Source organism: Carettochelys insculpta, chromosome 2, assembly GCF_033958435.1.
Source record: "Carettochelys insculpta isolate YL-2023 chromosome 2, ASM3395843v1, whole genome shotgun sequence".
Taxonomy (NCBI): domain Eukaryota; kingdom Metazoa; phylum Chordata; order Testudines; family Carettochelyidae; genus Carettochelys; species Carettochelys insculpta.
Window position 1 is genome coordinate 243,183,115 of NC_134138.1, and position 22,341 is coordinate 243,205,455.

A 22,341-nucleotide genomic window follows, 5' to 3' on the forward strand; every position below is an offset into this window, starting at 1 on the left:
CTCACGAAGCCTGCTGAATGTGGCTGTGAATGCATCGACCTCATAGATGACATGCTCGTTTGGTGCATGTATCCATACCCTTGGGACTGACTTTGTTGATATGCCCCAGGAAGCACTGGGGCTGCACATGAAAGAAATAAAGAAGCATTATTACAAGAGTTAAAACAATATCCTTACTGAAGTCTTCACGTGCAACTTCTCTTAACAGTTGGTATCAGCTGTGGATTTCTCTCCCAGTTAGAAACCTGCAGTATAAATGGGGATTCATGTTCCAAAATGTAGAAAACTCTAAATCCATAGAGAAGCATATTAGGTGACATATTTAGCCTAGTGTAGGTTGATTTCTACATAAACTTAACGCAATCAGCAGAGAAATATCCGTTTGCATCATGACTAATAGGAAGCATAACAATGAGCAGTAAGGCTTCAAAGCCCTCTGGAAAGATGACCACATATGTGCACCAAAACTAGAGACATCAGTAAGGCCAATTAATTCAAAAGTTCACACCCCTGTGCAACCTACTTAAGCCAGCCAGATCCCCAATGGACACAGCACTAGGTTGATGGAAGGGAGATGGATTAACTACAGTGATGGGGAAATCACAGCAGCAAGTATTTATACTGAAGAGCTCCAACAATGCAGCACACTGTAGTACTGTAGCATCTGTAGGTCAATGTCTACACAGCCTTTTAGCACAGTGCTGCTTCTGGCAGTGTTATGCTAATGACAGTTCAAAAAATTGCAAATGGAGCACGATCTGCAAACTCACACGGCTAATTAGTACAGCTATGTGAGATTTTGCTGTCAGCAGGGGGGGTGCCGGCATTACAGATGCCATGTGGATGTGCCTCCGTTGGCTAAGTCCTGCTCTGCCACCAGCCCCTTATCCCTGAAAAAAATTAGGGATAAGGAGCTGGCATGGGGGGGTGGGGTTAGCTGGCAGAGACATGTCCACCCAGCCTCTGTACTGTGATAGACATAGAATTTAAAGTGATGATGCTACACAAAGATGAGATAGTAGAGAAGAACGATACCATGGGTCACAAGACAGTCTGATTTTTGTTAATGAAAAAAGACAGAACTAAAACTGAAACAGAGCTGAAATATCTTAACACTGTTAACCATTTTATTGCTGCTTCTAGTACATCCAATTGCTTTCATAGGCTAAAGACTTACACTATGGCTAGACTGCAGGTTTCTGTCAGGAGACTGGAGGTTTCTCAGCAGAAATCAGCCACGTCGACAGTGTTCTGCTGACATCCCTGTCTTCCTCATTTCACAAGGAAGAAGGGATGTCTTGGCAGAGGGGATTTACCTGACATTTGGCCCCATGTGGATGTTGGGAAATCCTCTCCTGACAGAACTGTTGTCTGGGGATACGAGCCATGCATTTGCATGTCTTTTGCCAACAGTTCTCAGCAATCTAAACACAGCCTGTTTCATCTAAGTATCTGAGACTATTTCACTGTGGGTACTCAGGTTCCCTCAGATTACTCTAACTTCATCAACACCTGGCCAAGCACAGACATCAGTTAAAATGTAACTAGTTATTTCTGTTCCTTTCCTTTGCCCTCTGACATCAATGAGGCTCTGTCCACCGTCATCCTTCTGTCTCATAGAAAAATGCACCTTTCTTGGTAGTGTGATTTTACCAACTTTTTAAGATTCCAGAGGTGACAACTGTATACTTTGGTTTATTGTCGAAGAGCTGCAGAAATATCAAATAAAACAGACCCTTGTGACGATTTGGGAATGTTTGTACAATTTATGAATGGAGATGTGAACTCAGTCTGTGTCAGGCTGCAAACTCCATCTTGTATAAAAACAAAAAAGCAGTAAAGTAGCACTTTAAAGATGAACAAAATGGTTTATTAGGTGAGCTTTCGTGGGACAGACACACTTCTTCAGACCATAGCCATATCAGAACAGACTCAATATTTAAGGCATAGAGAACTAAAAATAGAAATCAAGGTTGACAAATCAGAAAAAACATTATCAAGGTGAGCAAATCAGAGAGTAGAGGGGCTGGGGGGGGGAGTCAAGAATTAGATTAAGCCAAGTATGCAAAAGAGCCCCTATAATGACCCAGAAAATTCATATCCCGGTTCAAACCATGTGTTAATGTGTCAAATTTGAATATAAAAGAGAGTTCAGCAGCCTCTCTTTCCAAAGTAGTGTGAAAATTCCTCTTCAGTAAGACACAAACTCTTAGGTCACTAACAGAATGGCCCACTCCATTAAAATGTTGGCTGACCAGTTTGTGGATCAGGAGTGTTTTTATGACTGTTTTGTGCCCATTAACTCTTTGTCTAAGAGAGTTTGAGGTCTGTCTAATATACAAAGCATCCGGGCATTGTTGGCACATGATGGCATATATGATGTTAGTTGAGGAATATGAGATTGTGCCTGTGATTCTGTGAATAACCTGGTTAGGTCCACTGATGGTATCGCTAGAATAGATGTGGACAAAGCTAGCAGCAGGCTTTGTTGCAAGGAAAAGCCCCAGGACTGGTGTTCCTGCGGTACAGACTGTGGATGTTGGTGAGAATCCTCATCAGGTTGGGAGGTTGTCTGTAGGAGAGAACAAGCCTGTGCTGCATCCTGATTAAGGATAAATTGTAGGTTTTTAATAATGCATTGCAGTGGTTTGAGTTGAGGGATGTAAGTAATGACCAGTGGTGTTCTGTTCTTGGCTTTTCTGGGCCTATCTTGGAGTGGCTGGTCTCTGGGTATTCATCTGGCCCTGTAGATTTGTTTTTTTATTTCTCCTGGGCTACGTCTACACGTGAAGCCTACTTCGAAGTAGCCTATTTCGATGTGGAGACATCAAAATAGGCTATTTCGATGAATAACGTCTACACGTCCTCCAGGGCTGGCAACGTCGATGTTCAACATCGACGTTGCGCAGCACCACATCGAAATAGGCACTGCGAGGGAACGTCTACACGCCACAGTAGCACACATCGAAATAAAGGTGCCAGGCACAGCTGCAGACAGGGTCACAGGGCGGACTCAACAGCAAGTCGCTCCCTTAAAGGGCCCCTCCCAGACACAGTTGCACTAAACAGCACAAGATACACAGAGCCGACAACGAGTTGCAGACTCGGTGCATGCAGCATGAATCCCCAGCTGCAGCAGCAGCAGCCAGAAGCCCTGGGCTAAGGGCTGCTGCACACGGTGACCATAGAGCCCCGCACGGGCTGGAGAGACAGCGTCTCTCAACCCCCCAGCTGATGGCTGCCATGGAGGACCCCACAATTTCGATGTTGCGGGACGCACAACGACTACACAGTGCCTACTTCGACATTGAACGTCGACGTAGGGTGCTATTCCCATCCTCTCATGGGGTTAGCGGCTTCGACGTCTCGCCGCCTAACGTCGATGTTAACATCGAAATAGCGCCCAACACGTGTAGCCGTGACGGGCGCTATTTCGAAGTTAGTGCCGCTACTTCGAAGTAGCGTGCACGTGTAGACACGGCTCTGGTGGGTATTTCAGGTTTATGAATATTTGGTAAAGATCTTGTAGTTTTTGGTCTCTGTCAGTAGGATCAGAGCAAATGTGATTGTACCTAAGGGCTTGACTGTAAACAATGGATCTAGTTATGTGTGCAGGAAGGAAGCTAGAAGCGTGTAGGTAAGTATAGCAATCAGTGGGTTTCTGGTACAGTGTGGTACCGATAAGGCCATCCTTGATTTGTACTGTAGTGTCCAGGAAATGTATCTCTCACGTGGAGTAATCAAGGTATAAGTTGATGGTTGGGTGCAGATTGTTAAAGTCTCTGTGGAATTCTTCTAGAGTGTCTATACCATGGGTCCAAATCATAAAGATGTCATCAATGTATCTTAAGTAGAGGAAGGATAATAGGGGACGAGGGATGAGGAATCGTTGTTCCAGGTCAGCCATCTTGTATGTCCAGCTTTTTGCCTTTCCTGTCTGCTTCCATGTTGGGCTGAAGTCCCCACACAGAGAGATACAGGACTGACACTGAGGGTCGTTGACTTTAAGTACTCCACAGGAAATCTGTTCACTCTAGAGAAAAGACTGGGCCCTATCCAGAAGAAGTGGTTTAGTGGGGGGAAGTCACTTTGGCAGCAAAGGCATTTGTTTTCTTGTGGGAAGCTGAAAATGGCATAATCTGAAACAGAGGAATGAATGTTTCCCAAAGGCTGAAACTGTTCTGCTCAGGGTACATTTTCCTCTAGCCCAGGAAAAATAAGTAATACAGCATGAGCCACACACTAAAGCAGAGCTTTGTTCCACCCTGACCCATCCCAAAGAATGTCCTGGGTGGGAGGAAGCTGAGGTAGAAATATCTATGCATATTGTGTTTATTGGCTTTTATTGTCTGTGGTGTCCTGTGGCTTATATGATTAAGTGTAAAATAACAAATATATTAGACACTGAGCAAAGAGCATGTGTGAGGGTGAAGAGGCTTCACAACTGCTGCATGCCTCAAAGAGAGAGAAACTGTAAACCAGAAGCATCACGGTGAGGTGGGGTTCTGGCAGAGAGTGTTTAAATACACAGGAGTCTGCGGTATCTAGACAGTGGGCTCTACCTTTCATGTGAGAATACCCGGCAAAAGGTCCTATCCCAAAGAGTATGCCTAGGGATTCTGAGATTGAGCAGTGGTTGGATTCTGTTAGGGTTAAAGCACCTGAGCATCCAGAGCAACAGAGCCTGGATTTGCCACATGACAGTGCTCGAAAGTGACTGGAAGTGAGTGCTCATTAAGGTCTGTGAAAAATCTCTACCCTTACACCTTGCTAGGAGGAGAGCGCCAATACAGTCTCTGCTACAACATCTTGCTTTGACACCAGACTGAGAGTATGTGAAAAACAAGTGTCCCTACACATCTGTGAAATGCATGTGTACTAAGACCTTCTCAACAAGCCCCATTTTAGGGGAGGATGGATAGTCATGACAATAAGTGACAAAGCTGTTAATATCCAAAGAGTAAAGGTTTAATCGTTTTGGGTCTAACCATGGTTTGCAAGCCTCAACAATATTGGGTCTAACATCTCTCTGTTGGTTTTAAAGACATTAGACCATTTCTCAAATGGCTAATTGTCATTCCCCATGCCAGGGTGAAACTTCACTAAATGCAAAAAAATAACCAGTGAAGATGGTGCATTTCCTCTCACACATTTCCACACAATGATCAAGAATGCTTGAATTCAATGAAGTTATCAGTGAGGCAAACAGTCAGTCTCTTCAAGGACAAGTGGCTGAGCTGATGCAGCCTAGATGATTCGGATTGCTCTCAACAATACATCTGGTAGGGATATTGAGAGATTTACCTCTTTAGTTTTGTAAGAAGTGAAGCCAGGCCCCAAGAGCAACCTTCCAATCTAGTAGTCAGGCTGGGTACAAAACTTATACAGGGCAGGAGGAGTGCAAAATAGATTTATGGAGGGGCTCAAGAAATACAGAATTAATTAATGTGGGACTGCAGTGACTGCAGAATTGATTGGCAGTTAGGGTGCTGGGCAGGACAGGAAGACTGCACACCATTAGGCTGTGCTTGTATTGCAACATATTGTCAAGCATGCAGTAATATTCTGAACTTTTTACTTCCGAAGGAACCAGGAAGTATACAAGGGTAGGAAATGAACTACAGGGACAGGTTTCCTGGATCGTGCTTCAACAAATGTTCAGTCTCTGCTTTTCAAGAATGTTCATCTTCCTTTTACCCAGCCTGCTTGCCTGTCCCTGAGATGGATGGCTTGTGTTAAAGGTTACCATTCTCCTATAACTGGTAATTTTATTATAAGTAACATATCAAAATAAACTATGTATATAATTAAAATATTGAGCTTTAATTTTCCAGTCATCCTATCTATCCTGTTATATTTTTTCAAGGTAGTAAATTGCTATGTTCTTAATGAAAGTATTTGTGATTTGGGGATGCCTAATTCAAACCATTACAAATGCACAGATTGTGTCAGGCAGTTGGGAGAGTGAAGTTGAAGCCACGGATTGATTTAGTCAGTGAAGTTCTCATAATATGGAGCAACTTGTGGACAATAATATGGAGTACTGTAATAGAACAAACAATGCATATTTTAGATGTGTCTACTTCATTCTAGCAATGTATGAGTGTACAGATATTTTATAGGAGTTTAATCATCAGAAAATTATTGCTCATTAATGTGTTCTCAAGTGATCATGATCTTAAGTTAATGGTTAAGTGGTTCATGAAATAATTTATCTTTCAATTTTGGCATATACTACGTCTAAATGACGAGATATGGCCTTTCCTGAGAAAATGGATAAAAGCACAATTTAGCCCCAGTAACTGTGAGCACGGATCAGCGAACATATTTTGCCTGATTTCAAACTCATTTGAATACCATGGGCCAAATTCAGCACTGATTTAAGTGAGAGCAACTCCACTGAATTCAGTGGGCTGTTCTGTTTATGCAAGTGGTAAATGTGGCTATGTGCAGGCCTGCTGGAAGAATGGGGTAAAGTGGGCAATTCAAAATGGTCTGCAGGTCCCAACCGTCACCACCGCTACCGCAGCAGCAATGGCGGCCAGAGCCCCAGGCCCTTTAAATCACTGCCGGAGTGCCACGCAGAGCACTCTGGGTGGTGCTATGGGCTGGGGAGGGATGTAGAACTGGCTCAGCAGCACTGAAGGCTGGCTGCCACTCCAGCCCCACCCGTTCTGTGAGCACGGAAGCACCCCCCTCCGCACTCCTTGCCCAGAGGTTCAGCAAGTCTGTAGGCTCCCCTAACTATATGTGTTCAAAACTAAGAGTAATTTCAATCTTTCTGGTTTCTCAGTGTATAGGAATGAGCATCTGGTCAGTTCTTATCTCTTACAGAACTCTGCTCCTGATTGAGCAGCTTACACTCCCTCCTCTTTGCAATGCAGGGACCCAAAGAGAGAACGAGCCCTCTATTGCTGCCAGAAGAGACAGATCAACATCAACCAAAAGAGCCCCTTTACTCAGCTCCTGGACAAGAAAAAGCACCAAATAATCATTGTTCTGATCCCAATGGAAAGTGGAGTCAAGATGTTAGTGAAATCCCTTCCCTTATGATTTCTTCTCCCCAATCGGACCTAAGTCCCTCAACATCACCCCTCCTTTCATACTCTGTGGTCAGAGTATCCTCCTAATTCAGAAAAGCTCTTCTGAGAATGGGCAGCCCACACGCTCAGATCCAATGCCAACTACTATCATTACGACTGGAAGTATATTTTCTTGCCCTCGTATTCCGTTTCTTTCTGTCTAGGAGAAATAAGTCAAACAAACAGCATCACAGGATCTACTCAATAATGCTATTTACTGTAACGGACATTTCCAGCTAAAAGAAATGTTTTCTTCTGAAGTGTAAATTTCTTTAGCAACTATAGAAGCTGGAACATGTCAACAATATATCATGGGCAGGCAAAGAAAATTAGGATCTGGTACCCAGTTTAATTACCTTTCATTCCTTTATTTAATGGATAGCTGAGGAAATCCTTGCTGATTACATTTTTTTTAAACTATACACTACATCTTGTATCTCTCTTGCAACAGAATAAATTCAAACTATATTTGAGCAGAAGAATGCTGCAGTAAGACTCCTCAAGATGCTCTATAGCACTCAGGAAAGTGAGAGTTAGCACGTGTTCTGCAGCATTCAGATGTTCATCTAGGCTATGTCTACACAACACCTGAAACTCAAAATAAGAGATGGAAACTTTGAGTTTATTTCTGTATATAGGCTAGTTCAGCATTTGGTGCTGTCTAAACAGTGTCAAATGTTAATATAATGCGCTATGTCAAAGCATCCCCTATCCCTCCTGCAACGACGAGTACAGGAAAACTGTAATAGCCGTCTGTTATTTCAAAAAATATTTCAAAATAATGGAAGTGTTTCAAAGACGCAGAGTAGCTATTTTGGGATAGCGAGGGACCCTGAAATAGCTCTGGTGTGTAGACATAGCCCTACTGAACAATAAAGGGCAAATATTTTCCATAACATAAGAGGGTGTAATTCATCTGAGAGCAATGGACTTGAATAGTGTTCATGATGGGCTTCAGTTTAGTGTATTTGACAAAAGTAATAGATATAAAGAATGAAATTGTGTTTCCTCATCATAATTTGCAGTATATCTTTAGTACTAGTTCACTGCAGTCTTGACTCAGGATTGAAGTATAAAGAAGGATCTGAGGGCTGACAATGAGTGATTTTCTTTGTTGTGTTTTTAGACTTCATCAGATGCATTCTGAAATATCAAAACCGTCTTACTTGTTTTACTTTATAATCAATTCAGACTCTCCATTTTAAATTTTCTAGTGGAAGTGGTTTCTCATATTTCTCCTTCGATATCTCTGTATCTACAAAGAGAGGAGAAGGGAAAACAATAAAAAGCAACTACAGAATGGCTTTGAAAGAAAGGGAGGCAGCAGACAGTAAGCAGCTGAAAAGAGCAGACTGTGATTGCCAAGGTGGTAGCCTGTAAAAATTGTCCCTCAAGAGTTTTCAAATAAATAAATAAATACACAGATGGCAGCTATGCCAGTCAGAGAAGCTCTAATTTGAATATTTAATAAGTGGGCAATGGAGGTTGATATCATGGCCTGATTGAAGGTATGAGTCAATATCTTGATAGCAAATGACAAGTATGGTGAGGACAGGCTCTTAAGGGCCTTATAAATTAACACAAGTAGCTTCCATTTGATGCTGTGGAAAATGGGAAGCCAGTGAAGAAATGCCAAGAATAGAGATGTGGTCAAAACAATGAGCTAGGAAAATTATCTTTGCAGCAGCATTCTGAATAGCTGTAAGTAGGGTAACACTGCATCTGACAAGAAATTTGTTGCAGTAATTGAGATCCAAGTAATGGGAGATTGAACAAGAATTCTAGCTGAATAGATGGATAAGACAGACCATATTTTGGAGAAATTATGCTGACAGAATCAGCAAGACTTAGACATGCCTGGCTGTGAGAATCTAAAGAGATGTTTGAATTGAAGATGACTCCCAGGTCATAGGCCTGAGCTATGGGCAGGGTGATGATATAAGGATGACTGGGGAGCAGACATTAGGACCTCTGGTTTTGCCCTTTTGAGTTTGAAATGATATCTACATAGCCATGAGGAGAAGTCAGAGAAACAGGCTGAGACTTTAGCTTGGGAAAAGGGAACAGGTCTAGAATAACCAGATGGATCCATTAATGATCAGCACAGAGATAGTACTGGTTGAACCCCTCTAGTCCAGAACTCTTGTCTGGCAAAATCCATAATCAGGCATGACTTTAGTTAGCCAAATGACCACTTATCATGGGTGGGTCAAATTTACTGTGGTTCCATCAAGTTTGTTTACAGCCACCAGCCCTGGCTCTCAGTGTTCTGTGCTGTTATTTAGCTCTAATTTACCCCTAAATGTGTTTTAAGAGCACAGTAAGCAGCAGAAGTGTTGGTAATGCTGCTAGACAATACTGACCTCCAGTGGTTCAGTAAACTCTCATTTGGCACTGGTCACGTCCCAAGCTAGAGAGGTTCAACCTGTAGTTGAATTTGTGTTTGCTGATGAGATTGCCCAAGGTGTAGCGGGAAAAGAGAAGGGACCCAGGACAGAGCCCCATAGGACCTCTGTAGAAAACGGAAATGGGGAGTGTGGGAAATGGTGAGAAAGATCCTCCCAAGGAAATGCTGAAATAGTGATAAGAAAAGTATGAGGAGAACCAGGGGAGGACCTGATCATATAAGTGAGGCAGAGTAAAGCAGGAAATGATTTTCCTGCAGTTTGAAAAGTTTTGGGATTTCAAAAAAATATTCCCATCCCAAACCGGGCCAAAAGGTAAAATATCTTAAAGTTTTTCACATTCTGAAAATGTGGAAACAGAATTATTTAAGTAAATATATATTTTGCTTAGATCATTTCATTTAGCTTGAATTTCTAAATAAAATGCAATTTCAAACCAGAAAACAAAATAATTTTCAAAAATCAAAATAAGAAGTTTGGATATTTTTCATTATCCTAAATTATAAACATATACAAATAAACCGTGTATTCACAGAATGTAGTCACAGAAATAATCATCGAAGTATTCCTTGGAAATGAATTTTCAATAGGAATTGTAATTTTATAGTGTTTAAATCATTAATATTGATTGTTAACAACACCAAAAAGTGGTGTTTGTTGTTCACGAACTGTCAAAGATTTAAATGTCATAATGAATGAAATGCAGTCATTCTGTACACTTATTTTTGTAACAGTATGTTCTAAAACAAGTAAACAATAATGCAGTCCAGAAAGTGAATTTGTCATTCGTGTAAATTAAATTACCATGAAAAGTGCATGAGCCTGCAGTTCTTATTCAACCAACAGATCCTCTGAAAGCAATCAGACTTTCAAATAAGTAAGGATGGCAGGAAGAAGCCCAGAATGGCTATTTTTAATATTTACAAGAAAACAAACATATATTGAGAGAAAAAAACTGGTGTATTTATACCATATGGAAATTTATTTCCATATGTATTATTTTGCAACTTCTGTTTCTCTTTTCAGGGACTATTTATGTGAGGAAAAAATGAGCTGACAATAGTCATAGGGATTTCTCTCCTTCATCAAAGAAATATAAGACAGTAGCTATGACAGATATATTTGAAGTACAATGGGACATAAAATTTTCTGCCATTAACCCTGCAGGACTGCCACTTTCAAAAAGAAAGTGTAAATGACAGTTATCTTTTTTTTTCCGTAACTGACTTTCTTCAAGGTATTTTGCTCATGTTCATTTCTCATGTTAGGTGTGTATGATTGCCACATGCACCTATGCTAGAAGATCTTCCCTCACCAGTATCTGTAGACCAGCTCTGGAATGGCACCTATATGGCACAGTGTAAGAGGTACCACTGGATCCCTCTACCCTCAGCTCCATTTTGCTGGAAACTCCAAGGCTCCGTCTACAATGGAGCCGTGCTGCTGGCAACATGATGCAAAGGAGGACTCTTGAAAATGCAAATGGCCACTCATTTTCACAGTTGTGTAGCTAATTTGCATACTTTGATGGGATTGCCCTGCCAGCTGTGCTACTGTCATCAGAAAACGTGATTCTGTCGGCAATAACCTCCTTTGTCAGCAGCCCTTTATCTCTGATCTTTTCCATGGATAAGCAGCAGCCAACAAAGGAGATTTTCACCGACAGAACCACACCTATGCAGCATGTTTTCTGATGAGAGCAGCCTCTGCTGGCAGGATGATCCAATGCAAGTATGCTAATTAGTTGTGTGACTATGCAAATGAGCATCCATTTGCATTTTCAAGAGCTCTCCTTTGCATCATGCTACCGGCAGCACAGCTCTGTGTAGTCATAGCCCTAAAGTGTGGAAGGAGGGAAGGTTCTGGAAAGGACATTAGCAACACATGTTGAAGAACACCAATTATGAAAAGGGTAACCATCTTTTCTTCTTCTTCAAGTGTTTGCTCATGTCCATTCCACATTAGGTCACGGTCAAGCAGTACCTCCAGAAATGGTAGGAGTTCATGAATCTGTCATTTGCAACATAGCTTTCCCAAATCCAGCATCATCGGTTGCCTGCTGGGTGTACCATGAATGTGTATTCTAAAACATACCGCCAATTTAATTTGCTTTTCTCCCTCTGTTACAGACTGGTATGTCTTTCTTATTGCCAGGAACCCCCTGATGCTTGCATACAATCCACTGAGGATGTAGACAAGACTTGCTCTAACTTCTGTGATATACATGTTTGTGTTTCTTAATATCTAGATGTCTAGATGTAGAAATGACTTCAGCTTTGAACATTTCTTAGGAGTCTGTGTGAAAGGCTGAAGCTGACTTGAAAAACCACCACTCCTTGTATTCGGTGTCTTCAAAGGGGTAAGAAGTAGGTCATGATCCAGCAAACATTCTCAGTTTCTTTGTGGTGAAATTAAAAACAGGGATTTTTTGTGAAAGTAAATCTTTGTAGAGGGAAATACACAGTCCTGTCAAAAATCAGTTCATCAAAGAGAACACATTGCAGGGGTCCCCGGTTTTCCAGAAGGGTAAAAGCTCATTTTGTGTTTAATGCAAATCCAAAGTATACATTGAAAGAACTGTGGTAACAACTAATATAGAACAGATAATCATACTATTTCTGTGTATTTTACCCACATCATAAAAAAAATACTTCAGTCACTTAAAAATCATTTCAATAAATTTACATCAGATGTACTGATTATTTTGATTTCTTTCCACTATTTACACTGTAATACTCACCTAAAAAACAGAAAAGTCATATGAGTATTGACATAGAAAGTACTGACATAGAAAGAAAGGAAAGCTTTAATGTGGTTATCTTTGCCAGAAAAAGAGAAATTTTTCTCACAATTAGTTTTCAGGCTGGCAATGTTGGTCTGAGGCTTGAGTAGACAAGAAATAAATTTAAAAGTATTCTTTATAGTCAGAAAGATAAATAACAAGTCAGAAATAAATGAAAGATGATGATGGAAAAGGGAAGTGTACATATGACTCAGAATGAACAGAGCATGAACAAACTCTTCTCTTTTCATAACTCAAGTGCTTCTATGAGGGGTGGAGGGATAGCTCAGTGGTTTGACCATTACCTTCCTAAACGTGGGGCTGTGAGCTCAATCCTTGAGGGGACCATTTAAGAATCTGGGCCCAATAGAAGTGGGGGGGAAGGATGGAGATGCTTGGCACTGCCAAGGGGACAGAACTCAATAACCTCTGAGAATCTCTTCCAGCTCTATGAGATATATATATCTGTAAACTTTTCATTTTATGGAAAACCTGCTCATGCACCAGAATATGGCCAGGTGATCCACAAAACTTCTTTCCAATAGTCCACTCTCCTCCTTTCCATTGCCACATTTGATTATTGGACTTTAGGGTACTACAGTAGAGTAAATATGGTTTGGCTTCCTAACATGGGTTCTGTACTGGCTGCCAAAGAAAAAGAAAATGTAGCATAGTGTGCCATTCTGACTGGCATCTTGATATGACAGAGCTCAGTCAACAGAAATGGAGAGAGAGGGTTCATCAGGCCAAAGACTTCTTCCCTGGATCCCCCTACAAATCACATCTGGGGCCCACAAATACAGATGATGGCAGGAGCTTACTTTTTTTTCCCTGACCAGAAGTGAGAGACACCCTCTTTTCTATACTCAAGAGCAGATTTGTGCTATAGAAATTGGAGGAAAAGAGAGAGAGAGACTGACTGGATTTTACTAGGGTTGCCATCTGGCAGATTTTTCACCAGCCTGGCTGGGTTTTGTACTGCCATGTTTGTTAAAAGATCGTGTGGTTTTTTTTCTTCACTCGGGACATGTCAGAGCATTCCACAATTCACTCCTGTAGTCAAAACTTGGCACTGTGTTAGGATAAGGTAAGAAAAGTGGGAAAATAACATGAAAATATATACCTCGTGTTACTTTGTGTATGTAAAATGGTTCTCTAAAACATTGTAGCAACAAAATAACAATAGTTGGCACAAAGATCATTTTTGTTCACTGGGGTGGAGGGGGAGGTCTGGATCTTGGAAGTGAAAACTCTAACTCTGGCTCCCTTACTAGCCCTCTTTCTTTTTGCTGAAGCCACATAAAAGGGTCACTATAACCCTAATATAGGAAGTCTGCATGGCACAAAAAATTAGGGAAAGGGAAAGACAGAACAGGGAGCAGTTCTACAAATGAGGTCTTCTCCATTGCACCTTACTCAACTGTCTCATGAGCATGGTAATCCAGTGTGTAACAGCACCCTGGCTTTTTAGAGCTTCCATGACTCAAAAAGCAGTGACTTTGTTAGTTTGGAGAAGGTCTTATGTGTGCATCACTTTGGCTGAATATGCACAGGTACCTCTTTGTGGGTCTACAGTTTCTTCTGCATGACAAATATTTTAAATATCAACTTCAGGGATGATGTAGTGGAAAGCAGCATATAGTGACATTTTGTTGGCAGTGATATAGAGTAGAATGAGAGGCCCACATTTGTTCAAAGCATTGCAGTATTCAAACTACAATTCTAATGATAGTGATCATTGGCCTATTATGAAATGGAAGAAAAGGAGCTCACTGTAAATGAATTCCACTATTATACAAAATAGCTCAGCAATACAAATTAAAATGTGCTATCTTTACAGACAGACTATTTTATGTAGTCATGCCCCAGGGATCATTCTTTGTCTCAGCTCAAAGAAGGTGCCTGATAAGTACTAAAGCTAAGGGAATCTTTCTTTCCCCTGAGTAAAAAGAGTCTTTTTTAATGCTTTCCTATTTGTATTTGAGACTGTAGGTCTGAATGGGTTTTAGATTCTGTCTGAATACCCAAAACAACATCTAAAAGCACGCGGACTGGCCATGGCAAGTAGGCGAAGCTGTCCGTGGCTACAGTAGGTAAGCAACTGTTTGTAATTAAATTAGCCTTACACATCCAGTCTTAATGTTCTATGTCCCTATCAGCCTGTAATGCATTCTCATCTTAGGGGGTGATAGATGAATAGCTCCTGAACTCCTGGCGGAAGGTGAGTGGGAAGGGAGGATTGCAAGCTAAGATGCTCTGGAGCTTCATCTTCACTCAAAACACATGCCAAGATCATGTCTGGAAGAAGATGGGGAACAGTACAGGAGGAGAGACATCATTGCTTCACCATGCTGTCTATTTGTTAGACTGGCATGAAAGGGAAAAAGAAGGCTGATTATCTCTCCAATATTTCCATCCGCTTTGTTACATGTTATTGCTTTGTGCCCTGAGACCCACTGATCTGCAGCTGCTGCCCCCCTCTCTCCTACCCTGGAGTTCTCGGGTAAATTGTTTCCAAGATGCTGACTGATCGCCAGTTTGGGACAAAGATGAGTAAGAATCCCAGAAGATGACTGGTGGCTGGGTAAATGGAGCACATGTCCAGGCCACTGTAATCATGTCCTGAGGTCCCTTCCAGCCCTGGAATTCTATGATTCTATGATCACAAAGGGCTTGGGCTTCTCCTCATTGTCTGTGGCACAGACTCCGCTTCAGCCCATTCCAAGCTGGGACAGAAGGCTTCTCCCTTCCCACACCCCTCCGCCTACTTCCTCCTCAGCCAGGTAGCTGAGGACTTCAGCCAGCGCCCACTCTTGGGGAGCCTCAAGATGCATGGAGTAAGTCCCTCTCTGCCCAGCCTCCAGCAAGGGCAGTGTCACAGGGGGCTGGCCAGGGCCAGGAGTGTTGCATGTGAGTGAGCAAAATGGGCCAGTCCAGGCAGGTGAGTCCAGGTGAGGCTGGAAACAGAGCGTGTGTTGGGGGTGGCGGGGGAGGGGGCAGATGGGACATGAAAGGATTCAAACAAAGAACTAGAAAAATTCATGGAGGATAGGTCCATTATTGGCTATCAGCCAGGATGGGTAGGAATGGTGTCCCTAGCCTCTGTCAGAGACTGGGAATGGATGACAGGAGATGGGTCACCTGATTACCTGTTATGGTCATGCTTTCAGGGGCTAGGGGCACAGTGCAGGACTTAGGGGGCAGGATGCAGAAGGGAGGTAGGTGTTAATGGCAAAGGGGACACAGGCTGGGAGCAAAGAGATTGGGAAGATCATGGAGAGGGCAGGGAAATGGGAGGCACCAGGCCCTGAGGGGCACCAAAACAGAAGTTTGCCCAGCTCACCATTTTCCCTAAGGCTGGCCCTGTTGACCAGTGCTAGATGCTTCACAGGGAATGAACAAAACAGGGCTAATGTTGAAAGATCCATCCCCTGGTGTCGTTCCACCTTCTGGTACTCACAGGCTTAGGGATACCTAGAGAATAGGGTTACATCTATGGCCATTTTGGTTAATAGATGATACTGGACCTATCAATCATAAACATGACTGATGTTTTCAATCCAGTTATCACTTGTGCCTTCACAACATCCTTTGTGCAATGTGTGATGTTTGTTTTAAACCTGATACCTGTTAATTTAATTGGGTGAACCCCGGTTCTTGTCTTATGAGAAAGGGTAAATAACACATTCTTATCCTCTTTCTCCATACCACTCATGATTTTATGTACCTCCATCATATTCCCTCTTAGAATTCTCTTTTATAAAATGAACAGTCCTGGATTTTTAATCTTTCCTCATGCGAAAGCTGTTCTGTACCTCTGATAAGTTTGTTACCCTTCTCTGTACTTTTTGCAACTTAATATATCCATTTTTTCAGATTCTGGTGACCAGAACTCTATGCAGTATCCAAGAATTGGGCATATCATGGATTTTAGAAAGTGGCATTGTGATATCAATTAAATTAATCCAATATCAGGTAACTACAATCATTTTAAAGAACCTTCAGAATCAAAACATAACTGGGTAAAGTTTAAAAAAAATCCTGCAGATTTAAATGAAAAAGACAGCATATCAGAACAAAATGAGAGTTGAAATGTAAGTGCCACTGAGATACAGTAAACTGGAAGATAATTAAAATAAAAACTGAAAGAAGCAAAAGAACATTGGAAAGCAAAATGAAAATATGTTAGGATCAAAACAAGATGCAAAGAAACTTCCAGAAAATACTTTTATAACTACAATAAAAGGCAAAACTTTAAGGAAAAGACTCTCCGAACTATAATGAAAACAAAATGTGAATGCCCACACTGAATCAAACAAGACCTGAAAGATACTAGCAATGAATTATGATGATTTATCCTTCCAATGTTAGGGCTTTGGATTTTCTAATTTGAAACATTAGAGAAACAAGACTCTCAAATTTCAAACTCTGAGACACAAAGGGGTGATAAAATGAAAATGATTAAAATAATGGTAGTATCACGATAGCAGCAACAACACAACTAAAACTCTACATGTACTGATAGCTAGTCATGATACTACGAGTTGAATCTCTCATCGGGCGTCCTCGTGACCTGACCAGTGCTGGATGAGAAAATCTGCTGAACAACAGGAGGTCAATATTTTCTAGCACATTGCCAACACTTCCAGTGCTCACTGGGCTCTTAGAAGACATTCATGGTAAATTACAGCTACATAACAGCACAAAACACTGAGAACCAGGACTGCTGGCTGTAAACAAACTTTAGGGGACCATGGGAGACTTGGCTACACCCATAATAACTGGTGACCCAGCTAACTAAAATCATGCCAGATTTTGGATGTTGCTGGATGAGAGAGTTCCAGATCAGAGATATTCAATCTGCAGTACTATCACATGGGCTTCCACGCCCCAATATGAAGAACCTGGATTATTTTTTACACTAATAATTTGTTCTAATGTACAACGTGTTCCAGGTGCTGGGGTGGGGAGACTCATAAGTGAATATAGTTATAGTCTCCCTATCTTAACACTGAACTTTCATACTCTAAGGCCACAGCTACACTAGCCCCTGCCTTTTGGAAACGGCAGGCTAATGAGCCACTTTGGCAGGTGCTAATGAGGCACTACCATGAATATGCAGTGCCTCATTAGCATAATGGTAGCTGTGCTTGTTTCAAAGGTGCCGCTTTCTAAACGAATGCCCCCCGTGTAGACAGGGGCCATTGGAAAGGACTCCTGGACTTCAAAAGTGCCTTCTTCCTATTTGCTTTTGGGAAGAAGTGGTTTTTGAAGTCCGGGAGTCCTTTCCAAAGGCCTCTGTCTGCACAAGCAGCATGCATTTCAAAAGTGGCACTTTTGAAATGCACGCATCTGCCACTATGCTAATGAGGGGTTGCATATTCACGGCAATGCCTCATAGTATTTGCCAAAGTGGCTCATTAGCCTGCCCCTTCCGAAAGGCAGGGGCTAGCGTAGCCACGGCCTAAAAAGTTTAAGTTACTTGTAATTTTAATCCAATTCAGAATTTCCTGGATATGTAATATTTTGTTTCTTTGTTTATTATAACTAATGGTTTTAAAGTGAAATAGACACACAAATCACTGACGTGCACCTATAACTGTAACTTCACCTTATAAAGTTTTTTGTAAGAGATTAATAAATAAAGCAAGAATTAATGGAGCCAAAGGTAGTTTGAAGGTATCCTTGCTCAGCTCAGATTCCTCACTGCTGCAGTTGCCGAACTGTAAGGTATTGTCTCAGGCTGCCTATGGGCTAGAGTGAGACCATTATGGATACTCCACTTCCTGATTACCTCAGCTCCACTTCCACATGCCCCTTATGCTAGTGGTTACAATATAGAACAGTGTAATGAGAATTTCCCTCCTCCCCCCAGCACACCTTGAAGTTCTTTTACTGGCTTTACAGCCCTTAAATGCTGATAGATATCGTGCAGTTACTGCAGCAAATGGGGGCTGCAACTAACTAGGCTGCTCACAACCACAAGTCGCTCTTTGAATCAACTCTAATTCATGGCCAAAAAGTAACATTTATGGAAGCACCTAAGTGACACAGGTGCCTGAGTTCCATTTCTGAATGTCACTTAGGAGCGTAAATCACTTTTGAAAATGGGCCTGGGGCACGCATGTGACTTCAGTGTTCTTGAAAATATTACCCACTAAGTTGTCTGCTGCTCACCCAGGTACAGAATGCAAGCTCAGACCACAAGCTAGGATGTTCCCTCTTTGTAAAGAGAGCTAGACTAATTTTGATCAACCCTTGGTATTCCATCTACATTAATCGCCTTGCTCAATCCATTTCTTCCTCATAGTTAGCCACAGTTTAAAGATGCTTCTTCAAAATCTGCAGCATGCCCCCTCCTGTGACACGGAAAGCCACACAATTTTCCACAGCAACCACAACAATGAGAAAAGTATAAGTCATCTACCTAAAACCTGTTATCAGAACACTGAGGAGGGAAAGTATGAGCTAGGGAAAGTACGAGCTGAAGGCAGCAAGAGAAGCTGAATGGTCCCTGTACTCTCCATCCCTTATGAAGAAGGAAGTTGCCAGTGCCTCTCAAAGGAAAGTTCAACAAATATTTGGGTTATAATTGGCAAGAAGAGTAGCAATACTGATATCCCTTTAAGATTTCCAAGCAAAGAGGTCTTGGAGAATCAGTATGGATTGGAAGGAGGGATACAAAAGATTCTTTGACACCAACAAAGTGTTTTTTAATTCTAACACTAATTTTTACATCCAGTCTGTATAAACTCAACATACTGTTACACTGGGGGTTGCATGAAACATCACTGAAGCTTGTGGTTGTAACAGCAGCACTTCATTCAGGACAAACAAAAAGCAGTTAAGCTCCTTTGAACAATAGGGGTCACTACTCAAAACACAGATCATATGTAAGTCTGGACTGAATGTGAATACATGGGGTTGAGTGTGGTTTGATGGAGCCACATGTGTGAGGGAGAAGAAGCAGAATTGAACAAAAAGTGATATTAATACAGATATTTAATGTTTAACTTTTTAGAGATCAAGAAATTATTCTCAGAGAGCATATATTTATTTTACAACCTTTTAGATCATATGATTCATCTATAGAGGTATTTATATTTGTGCTATGAGTTCTTTATAATCAAAACAACTTTTGCACAAAATTCTGACATGAGATACCAGACTATAATCCTAATTTTTAAATGTATTTTCTGAATAGCTTGTTTTAAGGTCTATATCATAAGAGAGTCCAGGAAAGCTTTCTTAGCTAAGAAAGCTCTCAGTCTTTCTTCTTGGTGCATCTTTTTCTTTCACATCATCAAAAAAGATGTCTAACACATACAGATATTTGCTATGTTAATGTGAGAAGTGGCCTTTATACCATTCAACTGTTGTTATAAACTTGATTTGCTCACTGGAAATCGCAAGGAGGCTCAAGTTGTTTAGTTAAGTTGCATATTTCTCATTTACATTGTGCATTCCCATTATGTCTTTCAAAAGAGAGAAAACCAGATTGGTGAGTTTTGTTAGAACAAAAGGAGTCTTCATTTCATTATAGTAAATGGCAGTTACTCAAGCTTTCAGATTATTACAGTTCAATTCCCAAACGTGATGAGATGGGGAATAGAAAGATGGCATGCAAATAAGCATGGAAGCCTGAAAAGCTTCTTGCGCCTCCCCAGGGACTAAGTTCAGTGCAAGTATTTCAAAAGCTCACATGGGTCTAATGTTTTATGCATAAATAAGGTGCGTTGAGTTAATCCTGGCCTGTGAGATTTGAACACAGTGTGACAATCTTATTAGTGGGGGAAAAAAAGTGGGACTCCATGGATACCTCCTTCATCAGATGGCCTTGTTACCTCACTGCCGTAAGAAAGGCTAGGGTTTGTCTCAGAACCATCTGACTTTTCATCTCCCAAACTGATGCCAAAAGTACTGGTGGAATGCAAATGCTGCTTATTATAACGGCTTGCTTTTTCTACAAAGGGGAAAAGAATACTGCAGTAAACAATTAGTTGACAGAAAAGCATAACAGAAGTAAACAACACAGCAAATTATTTATGTAACAATAGCTTGAAAGGTGAACGCTGCTCAACTGCACATGGATTTGGAACATCACTAGCACAAGAAAGTTTGATTAGGACTTGACTGGATTGTATCCTACCTCAAATGGTATAAAAAGGGGGAAGAAAGGAGGGCAAGGTGCTGAGATCCTAGGAAAAAGCAGGGTAAAAATGTACCAGAGAAATGAAAGAAAAAAACTGCAATTGAAAAATAAAGGCATTATTCCATCTCTGATATACATGAAAGTCTTTCAGATTTAAAAACAAAAACAGGCACATTTACTTTAAAGTCGGATCACAGTTGGAAAAAATATGGCTTTAAATCCTATGAGAAACCACTTTGAAATTCAAACTTATTCAAGCACAAATTCCATATAATTGCTTGAGAAGGCTGCAAAGCCTCAGACAGGAAAGGGAGAGACCCATCTGTAAATTAAATTTTATTCTTTTTATAGACTTAATATACAAGTGATTCTAGAGAATTTACATTGACTTTTCAGTCTTAATTACTTAGCCCTTGATGAAAGGAGAGAGTATAGAATGTTTGGAAATATCAGTTTTTCTCCCCATATGTGGAAACCTTTGAAGGAAGACTGATGTGAAAGAGAGTGAGTGAGAAAGTGTCTGAGAAAATTTCTAACCAGTAATGCCATTATTATTTTTACTGGTTGGCTGCATTTGCCTTTATTCTATATAACTCAGCTGTTATCACCTGCTAATCCTTCTACAGGCAATCTCCTCTGCCATACAACTTCTAAAACCTCACTGACATGCTGAATATTTCCATTACTATAATTAAGGTTCTACAAATGTTCCTGATACAAAGCATTTTATGGGATTTATAACTCAGTTCACACAATTTTGCTCTAGCCTTTAACTTGCCTTACAGTCTCTCTACCCACTTTCTTTTTTAATTTTCAAACAACATCAATTTTTTAACAGAATTGACTACTAAAATGACCATATTTTTTCCCCACAGCAAGATAAATATAATATAGCACACTGTATCGGATAGGATCTTGGCTCATCAGAGGGGCACCATTGTATTTTTATATATATATATATATATATATAAATATATATATATATATATATATTTATATATATATAATTTCTTCTTTATATATATATATATATATATATATATATATATAAATATATATATATATATATATATATTTATATATATATAATTTCTTCTTTATATATATATATATATATTTATATATATATAATTTCTTCTTTATATATATATATATATATATATATATAAATATATATATATATATATATATTTATATATATATATATATATAAAAATACAATGGTGCCCCTCTGATGAGCCAAGATCCTATCCGATGCAGTGTGCTATATTATATTTATCTTGCTGTGGGGAAAAAAAAAATATATATATATATAAAATATATATATATATATAAAGAAGAAATTTAAAGATTTCATATACTGTGGTTGTAGGGTTTAAAGGAAGCTCATGGAAAGTTCAAGGATGCTCATGTAGACAATGAGCTTGTACCTCATCAATATTCTCCTGGCAAACTGCGCTGTAAAACTTGTTTGGATTCAAGCAGGAAATCTGACCAGCTACTTACCTGACTCAAGGTCTACTAAAGATAACTGGAATCTTTTCATTGACTTTAACAGTATTAGGTATCCTTTGCCTCTACTAGGTTTTTTAGGATTTTTATGGTTATTTAGGTATTTGGAAAAAATATAAAAATAAAAACAGCAAAGAAAAATAAAACCAATTTGGTGCTCAAAAAGAGTCTACTTAAATACATTTTTAATATAGAAAATACTCCAAGCTTAAGAGTTCAAAAGAATAACCCTGAAATCCCAGCCCTGCCAGTTGTTTCCATCACTAAATAGGACTTATGGCAGAAAACTATCTGCAAATCAGCTTACGCTTTTCTTTAAAAAGAAGAACAACAATGAAACACACTTGCAACCTCCTCTGTTTTCTTTACTGAGGTAGGTGGAAATCCTTTTCAACCAAATTCAAAAGG

The 22,341-nt window shown here is 40.3% G+C and overlaps 1 protein-coding gene across 5 annotated transcripts in view; it reads right to left on the reverse strand.

Moving 5' to 3' along the window:
* The window catches only part of NEBL (nebulette), a 402,240-nt gene that overhangs the window by 22,188 nt on the left and 357,711 nt on the right, over positions 1–22,341 (reverse strand). For 4 of the 5 annotated variants that reach the window (XM_074984855.1, XM_074984853.1, XM_074984852.1 and 1 more), the window contains 2 exons: positions 20,089–20,232; positions 6–121 (listed from right to left, as the gene is read on the reverse strand). In XM_074984855.1, the coding sequence (XP_074840956.1) occupies positions 6–121; positions 20,089–20,232 (260 nt within the window). The remainder of the gene's footprint in view (positions 1–5; positions 122–20,088; positions 20,233–22,341) is intronic. The other variant, XM_074984854.1, reaches the window with a different exon arrangement.